Genomic DNA, 12,411 nt, shown 5'->3' on the forward strand with positions numbered 1-12,411 from the left:
TCCTCAGGAAGCGACCTGAGCCCGGCCCCCAGCCCAGACCCCAGCCTAGGGCCTTTCCACCTCTCATTTCAACAGGATCCATCAGGAGGGGGAGCATGTGATCACCATGCCCACTCTTTCCGCTGAGCAAACTGAGGCCCTGAGATAGAAGTTATCTGGCCTAAATCCCAGAGCTCACAGACAGAGGCTGGACTGCGATGCCACTGGATAGCGGCTTGCGGAGGCCTCCAGGAGCCCCTCGGCCCACAGTGTTCTTTGTCCCCCACCCTCGTCAAATGCCATCCCCCCCCACCCCCCGGAGCCTTTCCTGATCTCTCCCTCCCTCTTCCTCTTCTGGACTCCCACAGACAAGACCCTCTAGGGGGCATCCTGAACCCTCTCGCAGAGAGGCGGCCTATGGCAGATTACCCTGCAGGTACTCCGTGCGAGGCCCTGGTGACCCAGTGACTGAGATGCGGGAGTGAGGGCTTGGGCGGACAGCTCTTCCCACGATTGTGCTGCCCCTGGCCTGGGGTGCCATGAGGCAGGCACACACATAGACTCAGATACGAGGGGTGCCCAATGGGCTCCACGCCGTGGCACAAAGTAACTCACGGGACACCAAAACATCACAGTCGGAGGGGAGGTGCCACCCACTGTTGCCCAGAGCGGCGTGATGTCCCAAGTGCCGGAGCCAGTGGAGGGAGACCCGTTAAACGAGAGCGGACATCCCTCCCACCTCTGCTCAGTGACACCCAGTGGTGCTGGGAGAATGTGCACCATGGAAGCAGGCAAATGCCACAGATCAGGGCCTCTCCCCTCAGAGGATGGTTCCACAGTGTGCTGGCTCCAGGCTGGGCATTTGGCACAGCATACGCTTTCCAGTCATCACACCTACCTCGTGTCCAGCCCAGAGCCCAGACCAGCTCAGCCTGCCTGAGACCCTGCGAGGCAGGCATCTGAGCAGGACTTCCCAGGGAGGGGTGAGGGGGCCTGCTAGGCCACGGGGTGGGGGGGAGGCTGGTGAGGACCTTTCTGTCTGGAGGCTGGAGACCCCTAGCCCTGCCCTGCCATGTGCACAACCTTGGGTGAGTCCTGCCATAGCAACGCCTCAGTATCCTCTGCAGAGCCAGCCTGGCCATCCTGGTGTGTCCACCTCGAAAGACTGCCGGTTCCTCCGACAGTTGGTGAATCTTCTTGGAGGGCACCCAGAGTCCCAAGCCTGTCCATGCTGGACACAACAGGCCTGTTCAAGGGAAAACTGACAAGAGCTTGAGCTAAGTGTGTTCTAGACAGCCAGGCAGTCCAGCCTCCTCCCTGCCTCCTGGGCCACACTGGCAGCAAGCGGGCATCGTGCTTGTCTGGTGATGGAAGAGATGGCTGGACATTCACAGCATCACCTGCAGGCTCTGCCCATCCCCAGCTGGCAGGTGTGAGTGGTATGACAGCAGTGCCCCCACATCGCAGGGGCAGACCAGGCCGTGGGTGAGTCGGGAGAATCTGTCCCTGAATGCTCTCTCAGACCTTAGGGGTGGTTTCAGGCAGCCATGCTTACATGCCTCCAGTGACAGGGAGCTCACTCCCTCTGCTGACCCATGACCATTGGAATCCATGGCTAAGCAGCTAAGAGACAGGTCACAGTCCTCTTTTGCAAGGACCCTTGGGCTGGGCTGAGGAGCAGGTCCTGGGATCAGGAAGGAGGAGCCTGAAGGATCTTTGGACAGACCTTGAGACCAGGGCTTTGCCAGGGTCGTGGTTGTCCTGAGGCTCCCACAAGGCAGGGCTGTGGAAGGACACTGCGCAAAGTGCCCGCCTGACCCAGGCTGGCAGTGTCTCTTTGCTGCCAGAGCCATTGTCTCCACGGCTGTCAGCCAAACGGGTGTGATTGCCTCCTTGTCACAGATGAGTATGTTCAGGCCCAGTACAGAGACTTTTTGACATAAGTGATTGGCTCAAGGCCACAGAGCAGGAGCCAGTGCCCCTCCCCTCCACAACTGTCACCTTGGCTCCCCAAGACCCTATGTCAGGGAGCCCCAAGTCCCCCCAGGTGCAGGCTGCCTTGGTGCCCCAGCCTGGTCAGGCCGGTGGGCATGTGCAGGCACACGACTACCTCATGCAGGCTTGCTTCCCGGGCTGGGACCCAAGCAGGCCACACGGCTGTGTCATCACGCAGCTCCTCTGGAGGTGGGGGCAATGGGGGTGATCCAGGCCTTCTGGGGGGCGGTGCCTGCAGGCTCACTTCCAGGGAGGGCAGGAGGGGTCCCGGGCGCCAGGTAATTTGGGGTGGGTCTGCCTCTGAGTAGACTCCAGCAGCCTGGGGCTGTAGCTGGTCTTGTGGTCAGACACCCCACAGGCCACAGCACAGGGAGGTAGCCCCTCACCAGCAGGGGTCCTCCACACATCACTGACTCAGTGGCTCACTGGACAACTATGTGGGGCCTGCCCCAGGTGCGGCTGAGGCCTCGGGTCCTATGGGGGTGGAGGCAGAGTGGGGGGACGGTGCTGGGGGGCCAGGGTGGGAGGCCGTAGGAGGGGACGGGGCAAGGCAGGCCTCTTGGGACCTGATGGAAGGGTGCTGGGGGTAGGCGGTGGGAGGGGGTCATGTGGGCCCCTGAAGCTCAGGCTCCAGGTCCCTGAGAGGTGCACGTGGCTGGGAGGGCAGATAGTGGGGCCCCTCGGCCCTGACCCCTGGGGAAATCCTCCCCACTTGATGGGGGCTGTGAAGCTCTGTAACGTCATCTTTGTTTATCTGCTTTTATAATTATTACGATCATATAACCCTTCCTTTACTCCCCAATTTTAAAACGTAGGTTTTTTTTAGGGGTGTCTGGGTGGCTCAATCAGTTAAGTGTCTGACTTCGGCTCAGGTCATGATCTCGCAGTTCATGAGTTCAAGCCCCGTGTCGGGCTCTGTGCTGACAGCTCAGAGCTTGGAGCCTGCTTCAGATTCCGTGTCTCACTCTCTCTCTGCCCCTCCCCCACTTGCACGCACGCGCTCTGTCTCTCTCCCCCCCTTTCTCTCTCAAAAATAAACATTAAAGAAAATTTAAATAAATAAGTAAAATGTAGTTTTTTTAAATAATAGTTTCATTAGTATATAATTCACATTCTATAAAATTTGCTCTTTCAAAGCACATAACTCAGTGGTCTTCAGTACATTCAGACGCTGCGCCCACCACCACTGGCTCATTCCAGAACATCCTCTTCACCCCAGAAAAGACCTCCATTTATCAGCAGTCACTCCTCGCCCCTGTCCCTCAGCCCCAGGCAGCAGGAGCCCATGGAGGGGCCTGATGGGGACTTTCTGCATCAACAAAGTCTCACAGCGCTGGGCTCCCGTGACTGGCTCCTCTCGCCCAGCGCACCTCACTCCACAGGAGTTATGGGCTCATCAATGCTTCTTTGCTCCCTTCATGGCCAAATAATATTCCATTGTACCTTATACACGCTGATTTTTTAAGAGCACATAGTCGTTGCAGAGAATTTGCAAGACAGACAGAGTAGAAACAAAAATTTTGAGGTGTTCTTGTGTCGCTACCAAGTAAGCGTGACTCCAGCAGTCCCCCGTGGCTGTCCACGCAGGAGATGCTCAGCATAAGCCCATCAAGGTTTGAACACTTCTCTCCTATGCAAAAAGTTGCCATTATTCCACTTTCCACAGAAAGGCCAACACAAACGCAAGGCCATATGTCCCTTTTAGTTCGGTCTGGAGAACGAGGCTTTAGGGACACACAGACGTTGGAAACGTCCCTGCCTGTGACCTCTCTGTCAGCGGCTCAGTCCTCGAGGCCCCAGAGCTCAGGCTCTGTGTCCCCTGCCCCTGCCCAGCCCAGAGGGGCCCACCACCCACTTCAAGCAGGTGTCACAGGTTCGCATGCAGGCGGGAGACTGGGAGGGTTCCCATCAGCACCCCCCGGACGGGGTCACAGTGGGCTCTCCATCAGTCTTCTCTGGCCCCCAGAGTGGTCACACCCCTTCTCCCCCTCCGAGGGGGCAGCCAGCACCCTCACGGCCTGGGGCCCCTCCCTAGCCTCCGCCATACCCGACCCTGTGGGGCTCCCATTGGGTTCCGGGCACCCGAACCCGGCATGGCGTCCCCTCTTTTGGAAGCATCTCCCATGGATTGTCTTTGGAATTCCCGTGTGGACACCTGACATGGATGGAGTGACCAGCTCTGCACATAGTGAGGCACAAAGGTGCTCCCCACAGGGTTGTTTATAAAAAGCATTATGAATGGTATAAATGTTCAGCAGCTGCAAACAGTCAGGTAAACTTGACCTGTTCAACTGTGACAAAGCCACTTAATTAATACTCTATCCACAGAGTGTTACAACCCCGTTAGTGATCAAGGTCATGCCCAGTGGCGCACCTCCCCCCCCCCCCTCGCCAATGCTGTGTCTCTGGGAGAGGTGCACTGACAGAGGCCGGGCCCTGAGGAGAGGCTGGAAGCTCTTCCATCCAATCCCGGCACCGCCCCCCTGGCCGTGACCTTCTTCCTGTCCTCAGCAGATTTCTCTGAACTGCAGATCCCGTGTTAGCACTCCCAGGGCTGGGGGAGCCGCCGAAGGAATCTGCTGAAGTCATGGCTCTCCTCCCCTCTGGCTGGCTCCTGCCTGCCCACCTGTACCTTTCTTTGCCTGTCAGTCCCCTTTTCCACAGCGGGACACAGAGGCCCAGGGGTCTTTGCCATGTGCTCAGGACCAGTGGGGGGGGGGGGGGGGGGCGGGGAGGGATGGAGCAGAGGAGAAGCGTGAGGAGCCAGGCAGCCACACATCTTGGCACCTGCCTAGCAGGCTAAGTGGGGATCCTCGGGCCAGAGCCCACGCAACTGTCCAGGCCGGGCCCTGGCCAGTGGCCGAGGCACATCATCCTGCCAACTGGGGCCACAGGGCTCACAGGGGTCTCTTGTACCCGGAGGTGCCACCAGCACTCAGGGGGCCCATACAGCCCCCGCGGAAGCCCCAGGGAACCCCAACCCTCTCCCACATTATGCACAAGGGCTTTTTCCACCCGCCAGGGCCTCAGGCTGCATGTAGAGGCATTTTCCAGCAGGCTGAGACCCCACTGCGGCCCCTGGGAAGGCATGCCCATTCAGGCAGAAGAGGTGCTTGGGTGACCTTAGGTGGTGTCAGCCCCTGCCGGGCCCAGCGTGCTCCCTGGAAAATGGCCACATCGCGTGCGAGGAGCACTTGCCCAGGGAGTCTAAGACAGGAAGGTGTCATCCTCTAAAGGATGTCCACGTGGCGGGGCGCCCGGGTGGCTCAGTCGGTTAAGCATCCGACTTCGGCTCAGGTCATGATCTCACGGTTCATGGTTTTGACACCTGCCTCGGACTCTGTGCTGACAGCTCGGAGCCTGGAGCCTGCTTCCGATTCTGTGTCTCCCTCTCTCTCTGCCCCTCCCCCGCTCACACTCCACCTCTCTCAAAAATAAATAAACGTTAAAAAAAATTTTTTTAAAGGATGTCCACGTGGGAGACAAGAGTGTGGAAGCTGAGTCTGGGGTACCTGGTGGAGGCCGACAGGACTTGTGTTTTACAAAGTCACTGCCAAAGCTGCCCCAGTGAACATGGACACGTGCACCTGGGGACACAGGGTCAGGTGTCGGCGAGCCTACACAACAGTTCTCAGCTGCCTGGTACGCACAAAACCTTGCTCGTGTGCATTCCTAAGGACACCTTCTTGAATATACAGTGTTGATTCACTAACCTCGAACTCAGCCCACAGCACGACGTCTGGTGCCCGAGGGGAGCCTGCCCTACACGGTAGTCCTCTCGTGTTCAGGAATGCTACACGGCACGTCAGCACCACGCTTGAGGCCATTTGAAACAGCAAAATCACCAACAAAGGGCACAAAAATGTAAAAAAATATTTGATGCAAAAGAGATTGTAACCAGGACGCTAGCTTGCAGCGCGAGAGCTGGACCAGGAGGCGGAGCGTCACCCGTCACGCGGCTGGGACACGCATGGCAGCTGCTGACGGGTTTTCATGGCCCTGCGCGCGTCCACAGGTGACCTGGAAGGTGACGTGACTGTTGATGACAAGTCAGAAATAAACTTTAGCGAGTAGGTAAATTCATGAACACAGAACCCATGAATACTGAGCACGGGCTGGGTTTAGAGAAGGTGGGTGAATTTAGTCACAGGCCCATGTCCGGCAAAAATCTCATAAAGGAGAAAGACAAAGACGTGTTTCCTTACCGAATAGAGAGTTCCCACGAATCAGGAAGACAGACAACCCAACGGGAAAACAGAAAAGTGAGGTCCGAGGGGAATTAACGGAAGGAGAACACAAAAGCCTCACAAAATGTGAAAAAAGTGTGACTTTGCTCACAGTAAGAAAACCGCCAATTATAACTGTGACCGACCTCGTAACGCTGTGTCCACCAGACAGGCTGGCCAGCGAGGAAGTCTGAGGGTGGCATGTGGCCGAGGGGACACCAGGCTCTCGTGGTCACACCGTGGTCACACATCACTTGCCCTGAGACACAAGGACCTCGGCCCTGGGAGTTTGCCCTGGAACACTCACCTGAGATTTTCACACTCATCAGGGACGTAGCAGTTCCTTACGAATGGCTTCTCTGTCTCCCCTCCCTGCAGCGGGGCCCGTCCTGATTCCAACCAGGCAGGGGCGCATTATCTCCACATCTCACTTCCTCTCATGTCTGCGGAGTGAGGCTCTCTGAGGCCTCTGAGACATTCAGAGTTGGGGGAACTGTGGGGGCCCCGAAGGTCTCCCGGGGAGACACCCTCCAGGGCCCACAGTGCGGGTGCAGGTGCCACGGAGCAGCCCAGCCCAGGTCCCCATTTTCACGGCTCGTTCCTGCCAAGGCGTGGGCGGGGCGCGCCCTGTCCCCTTCGCCGTGCGGGAGGAAGACCTCACCTCCTCCCACCCAGGGCTGCAGGTTGAGGCCAGCCCGGAACACAGGCGGTGTCTCTATCCACTAGTGGCCCAGCGCTCCCCACGCACCTGCGGAGCAAGCAGGGTACGGCCTCCAGGGGCTGCTGGGCTGGCAGCATCTCTTTCTCGCAAGGTTTTATCTGACCTGCACCCCCGGGAACAAAGTCACTGATCCATAAGCCACCGCAGCGACTGTTTGACAAACGATGAATACTTAGTGGTCTTAGAGACAGAACCGCCATTTTGCAAGGTAATTGTGCACTGGTGACCGGAAGCTGCCTGTGCTTTGGATGAAGACCTGAGATGCAGCTGGCCTCCGCAGGGCACCACGGGGCTTCTGCGTCAGCATTATGGGGCTGACCAGGCAGGCCGGGGCCAGCTCTAGAACCCACAAGGTAAGGACAGGGGGAGGCATGTGCTGCACGGGGCCTGCCTCGGCTCTGGTCTGTGTCGGGTGGGCGGGGGCCTCGGGCCTGAGGCTGAAGGGCCTAGACCAGTGGGGATGCGTGCCAGAGCATAGCAGGCTTTTTGACGGGGGTGTGGAAACCGAGGACCAGAGAGCAAAAGGGAGGCACCAGGGGCACCCAGGGAGCAGGCCACGGAAGCAGGTCCGGACGAGGCCCCTCCCCAGCCCAGAGGGAGCGTTGCGTGAGCATTCGCACGTGTGTGTGCTTGAGTCTCCAAACACGAGAACAGGGGCCAGGGGAGCTGGGTTTTAAAAACAAACGAGCTGACCGAATTCTAAAACACCCAGAAACAATGACAAGGCAGACACGAGGAAAAGGTTATCAGCAGATATAAAAGGTGAGGAGTGTTATCATTAATATACAAAGAGCTCGCGGGAGTCAAAATTGCCCAGAGAAGGGAGAGCAGAGGTCAAGATCAGACAGAAGGTCACAGGACACAAAACCACAGTGTGCTGTTAGCAGGGACTGCGTTCGGGCAGGTAAGACAAATGGGCATCTTCACGCGGAGGTCAGCGGGCTTGCTTGAGTAACAAGGCCCCGGGCTGGCAGCCGGCCAGTGACCTGGGGGCCAGTCCGCTGGACCAGCCTTTCAGGAAAGCAACTCGGCAAAGTCTCACTTTCAGATTCCTACTCTGAGGTCCACTTTTGAATTTACCCGAGGAAAGCAAAGACGTAGGCCCGTGGTCACTAAGCATGCCACGAGAAAGACCGCAAACCACCAGGTCCCAGCAATCGGGCCCAGGGAGCCGCTGCCACCCTAAACCACAGGGACTGAGATCACCCGTCAGTGACCGCAGCAAATGCCGCCCCGGGGTCCTGGCACAGGAGAGCTCGGGGCATCACAGAAACGCAGTGAAAGGTACCGCAACAAAATACACCCGTGTCAGCAGCGGTGATTTCCGTTGGGGTGGACTCCGTTTTCTCTCCTTTGTGCTTTTCAGTTGGCAGCCCGAGCGGGCCCACAGCTGCACCGCGCACCGCACCCTGGCCGCCCCGTCAGAGGTCTGCATTTGTAATTATGGTAGATTTTGTCAGATCCCCCTCGGGAGAGCTGGTACCGATTTACACTCCCACCAGCCATGCAGTCTCGCCCACAGAGCATGTTAATTGACTTTTGCATTAGGAGGAAAACAGTCAGCCAGCGACACTTTAATTTCCGAGTCTCCTCTGCCCTCCGGTCCGGGCGTCACCGAACACCTCTTTTCTGCAACCTGCCCGCCCACACGAGGCTGGCGTCTCCCTGCACCCCCTTTGGAGCCCTGCCCTCTGGTTCCACGACCCCCCCACACCCTTGTCCACACAGGGCCTAAGCTAATAGGCGATGACCTATGCTGGATGCATGAACCCACCTCGCTCTCCTGGGGCCCCATCAAGTGAGGTCTTAGCTCCAACACGGAGGCCAGGGTGGTGGGCCCCCAGCCCCCTGGAGCCCCCTTGTCTGGGGGGCACTGCCCCTCAGCTTGCCCCTTGGGCCTCAGTTTCTCATCTGTGCATGGTGTCATGGCATGACCTCTGAGGTCACCGTGAAGATGAAAGACAGGACATCAGCAGGGCTTGCGGTGGGCAACCCCGGCTAAGGCATAGGACGATCGGTCACTGAGGCTCCAGGCAGCAAAGACCTGTGCCCCTGTGCCCCCCCCCAGCCCTCCCAGATTGGGAGGAGCTTGGCCAGTCCCCTCCATGACCCCCTGTCAGCCTGTGCCATGGCCAGGGTGCAGGCTACTGTAATGACTACTCAGTCCACACCTGGTCCTCGCCTCTCAGACCCCTACCCACCAGTCACTCACCAGGCAGGAGTCAAGAGGGGACGCAGGCAGCTGCCCGAACCACTCCCCCAACCCTCAGGCAGGCACAGCTGGTGGACACTGGGGTCCTCCACGCCCCTGGACCCGTGGCTCCGGGTGCAGGTGCTCTCGGGCACCTGGGGAGGGAGCAGCCCAGCTCAGGGGTGTGTGAGGACCTGCCATTCAGAAAGGCCAGCACTGGGGACTGTCATCTCCCCTACAGAGGAGGTGGCCGGCAGAGGACAGCTGCAGGAACAGCCATCAGCCCCGCCCTCCCCACAGGGCTGGCCAGTCTTCACTGCGAGCCGTGCATGCGGGCTCTGACTTCATTCATGGCAGCATTTTGATCGTACCTTTTCAGGCAGCAATACACTGGATGCCGGCCTGGCAGGTCTCTCCAGCCACATGGAAGCCTGTTTCCCTCCACATGGCCCACGTGTCTCGGGAGGGATTTTCTGCTCTCGGACCCTCCCGCCCCTTGGTTCCCCAAGTGCGGTAGGCCAGGCGTACCACTGCCTCTTTTCCCGAAAACACCGGGCATTCATTGGCTTGTCCGTTTGTATTGTAAACCCTTCCTACGGTAAACACTATACATTCCCAGAAAAGACATTAAGCAGCTTAGCAAATCGCCACGCTGCACACTCCCGTGACACCCCCAGGTCTCGACGCCCCGAAAGGGGTCCCGTCTTGTCCTCGCGGTAACCACGGCCCAGATGTTGGTTTCTTGTCCGTGTCCCATCAGTGAGCGCTACAGCCGGCTTTCCCAGGGGGAGGGCAGGGCAAGGGGGTGGGGGTGGGGGTCGAGCCTCTCCTCGAATGTGGCCCGCAGGCCCAGAGCCTCGCTAGAGTCTGGAGCGGGTCCCATGCCCAGAGTCCTGTCTGCTGCGTCCACCGAGAGCACCAGAGTGTCCTGCCCATGGCACAAGGATCTCGGCTGCACACTCCCCCCCACCCAGGTGGCTGCTCAGAACACCGATGCCCAAGTGGCCACACCTCCCGTGGGCGGGGGCCCGCAGCAGACCAGCCAGACACGGGTGGGCCACCACAGGGCTTGTCCCACTCTCCCAGCCAGCTCCCACGTGGCTGGCAGGCAAGGGGACCTCACTGTATCCACACAGCCACACGGCATTTGATGGCATGTTGCACCAAGTTTACCTTCACAACCTAACCGTGCCCTTGCGGGCATGCAGCCTAGGGGGCAGACCCCACACTCAGCCGGAGAGCCCACCGTCCTCACCTTTCACCAAGCGAGACCCTGTGACCACACTTCCGCTCTCCGTGGTCTGCCTGCGGTGGCCAGGGCAGCCATGTGCACGCTCCCTCATCCCACCTGCCCTGTCTGGGATTAGACTTGCACTTGAGCGCCCTCGTCCCCATGAATGTGTGCGCTCCTGCTCTTGTGCTCTCATGGGAGTATCCAGAAGAGGGCGTCACCTGCGACCCCAACACGCCACCTGACCGCCTCTGTGCCTCTCGTGTCCCTCTAGACCATCCACAGGTGTGCGTGTCACAAGTGTACGTATTCATACCTTCGGCAAACCGGCTCTTCCTCAGTGGCAGGTGCTGTGCTGGGGTCACCGACATGGCCCTGAAAGAGGCAGGGCCCCCAGGCTCACGATCCAGGTGGGGTCTCTGTCATCCAGGGTCTGCAGCGCCCCATGGACAGGCTTGCCAAACGACCTGTGCCCCTGGGAGGCCCGAGTGTGGCCCCAGCCCTCACCCTCCTCCACAAGAATTGCCCTGTGTCCTGGGCAGGTGTTAACAGCCCTGCAGCACATGTCCCATCGCAAGGACAGGCGAAGGGATGAGCGAGCATGGCAGACTGTGCTCAGAGGATTGGGGGTGCAAAGAAGAGGGAGAGCGGGGACAAACAGATGAAATGACAGGATGACAACCCAAGGAAGTGGGAAGTGGCCTCATACAGTCAGCTATGAGACTGGGCAGGCTCGCTGACCTCTCTGGGCTCACCCTGCTGACCTGCATCAGCTGCGTGACCCTGGGCAGGCTCGCTGACCTCTCTGAGCTCACCTTGCTGACCTGCAGAGGGCCTGGGGCTTGTCTGAGGCCCCCAGCGCCCAGGGCCCCAGCCCGGGGTTAACTGGTCACAGGGCTTTGGGAAGCACAGGGGTGTTCCCTGCTGCACTGGGCCCCTCGGGACTGCTCCCATGTGGCCTCACTCTGACCTTCCCGCAGGCCCGCCTAAGACAACAGCCGGAGGCCAGAGGCAGCGAGGCTGGCAAGACTCCTGGGGCCTCCTGTACAACAGCATCTATTTATTATCAGGTTAAATAAACTAATGTAGTTGGAGATACTGTGTGTAATTCTGGAGCTGTCTGAAATGTGCATGTGACCCAGAAAGTCAGTATCCTGGCGTCCAGCCCCGACTGACCCAGGACACCCTCCCCAGAGCCTGAGGCATGGCTGTGAGCCCCATTGAAATCCGTCCAGGACAGGAGAGTGTGGTCTTCTAGATACAGGGTCCCGGGACGGTGGGTACCCAGCCACACGGCCCCCTGGCTGCAGCCCTGCACTCACTTCTGTCGGCCAGACTGCAGTTTCTCACATGTCCCCAGAGGGAATCACACGGTAAGATGAATGAGAACGTGAACTCGACACAGGTGAGAACATCCTGGAAACTGGGCAGAAACCCTTAGCAGCATGCTGGGTGCATCATGACCAATCCCGGCCACCACACCTCCATGCTGAGCGCATCCTTTCTCTCAACTGGGACATATTCACAAACCCTATTTTCCCTCTTAAGGTGTGCAATCAGGTGGTTGTGGCCGGCACCACCACCCACACCCAGAACACGCTTCTCGGGGCGCTTGGGTGGCTCAGGTCATGATCTCGAGGTCTGTGAGTTCGAGTCCCCAGTCCAGCTCTGAGCTAAGAGCTCAGAGCCTGGAGCCTGCTTCCGATTCTGTGTCTCCCTCTCCGCCCCTCCCCCGCTCACGCTCTGGCTCTCTCTCCTCTCTCTCTCTCTCTCTCTCTCTCAAGCCAAGAGCACACTATACACACTGTATGTTGGCTAACTTGACAATAAATTATATGGAAAACTAAAGAACATGTTCCTCGCCCCCAGGGGGACCCCCGCTCTCCTGGGGACTCCCGGCTTCTCTCAGCACAGTGCCCTCAAGGCCCATCCACCTGGTTGCCCGCCGCGTTCCCTTTAAGGCCGATCAACGCTCCCTGGTGGGGGTGCAGCGCACTGTGCTCGCCCACCTCCCGCGGTGGGCACGTGGGTTGTTTCCCTTCCCTGTGTCTCTCGCGGGGTTTCTGGG

The 12,411-nt window shown here is 59.0% G+C and overlaps 1 protein-coding gene across 1 annotated transcript in view; it reads right to left on the minus strand.

Annotated features, from left to right (window-relative positions):
- WNK2 (WNK lysine deficient protein kinase 2) overlaps positions 1–8,427 on the minus strand; it is a 144,947-nt gene extending 136,520 nt beyond the window's left edge. The window contains exon 1 of the mRNA XM_040449271.1: positions 8,325–8,427. Coding sequence (XP_040305205.1) covers positions 8,325–8,427 — 103 coding nt within the window. The remainder of the gene's footprint in view (positions 1–8,324) is intronic.
- Positions 8,428–12,411: the final 3,984 nt, after the last annotated feature.

This window comes from Herpailurus yagouaroundi, unplaced genomic scaffold, assembly GCF_014898765.1.
Source record: "Herpailurus yagouaroundi ecotype Mexico unplaced genomic scaffold, PumYag 199, whole genome shotgun sequence".
NCBI lineage: Eukaryota > Metazoa > Chordata > Mammalia > Carnivora > Felidae > Herpailurus > Herpailurus yagouaroundi.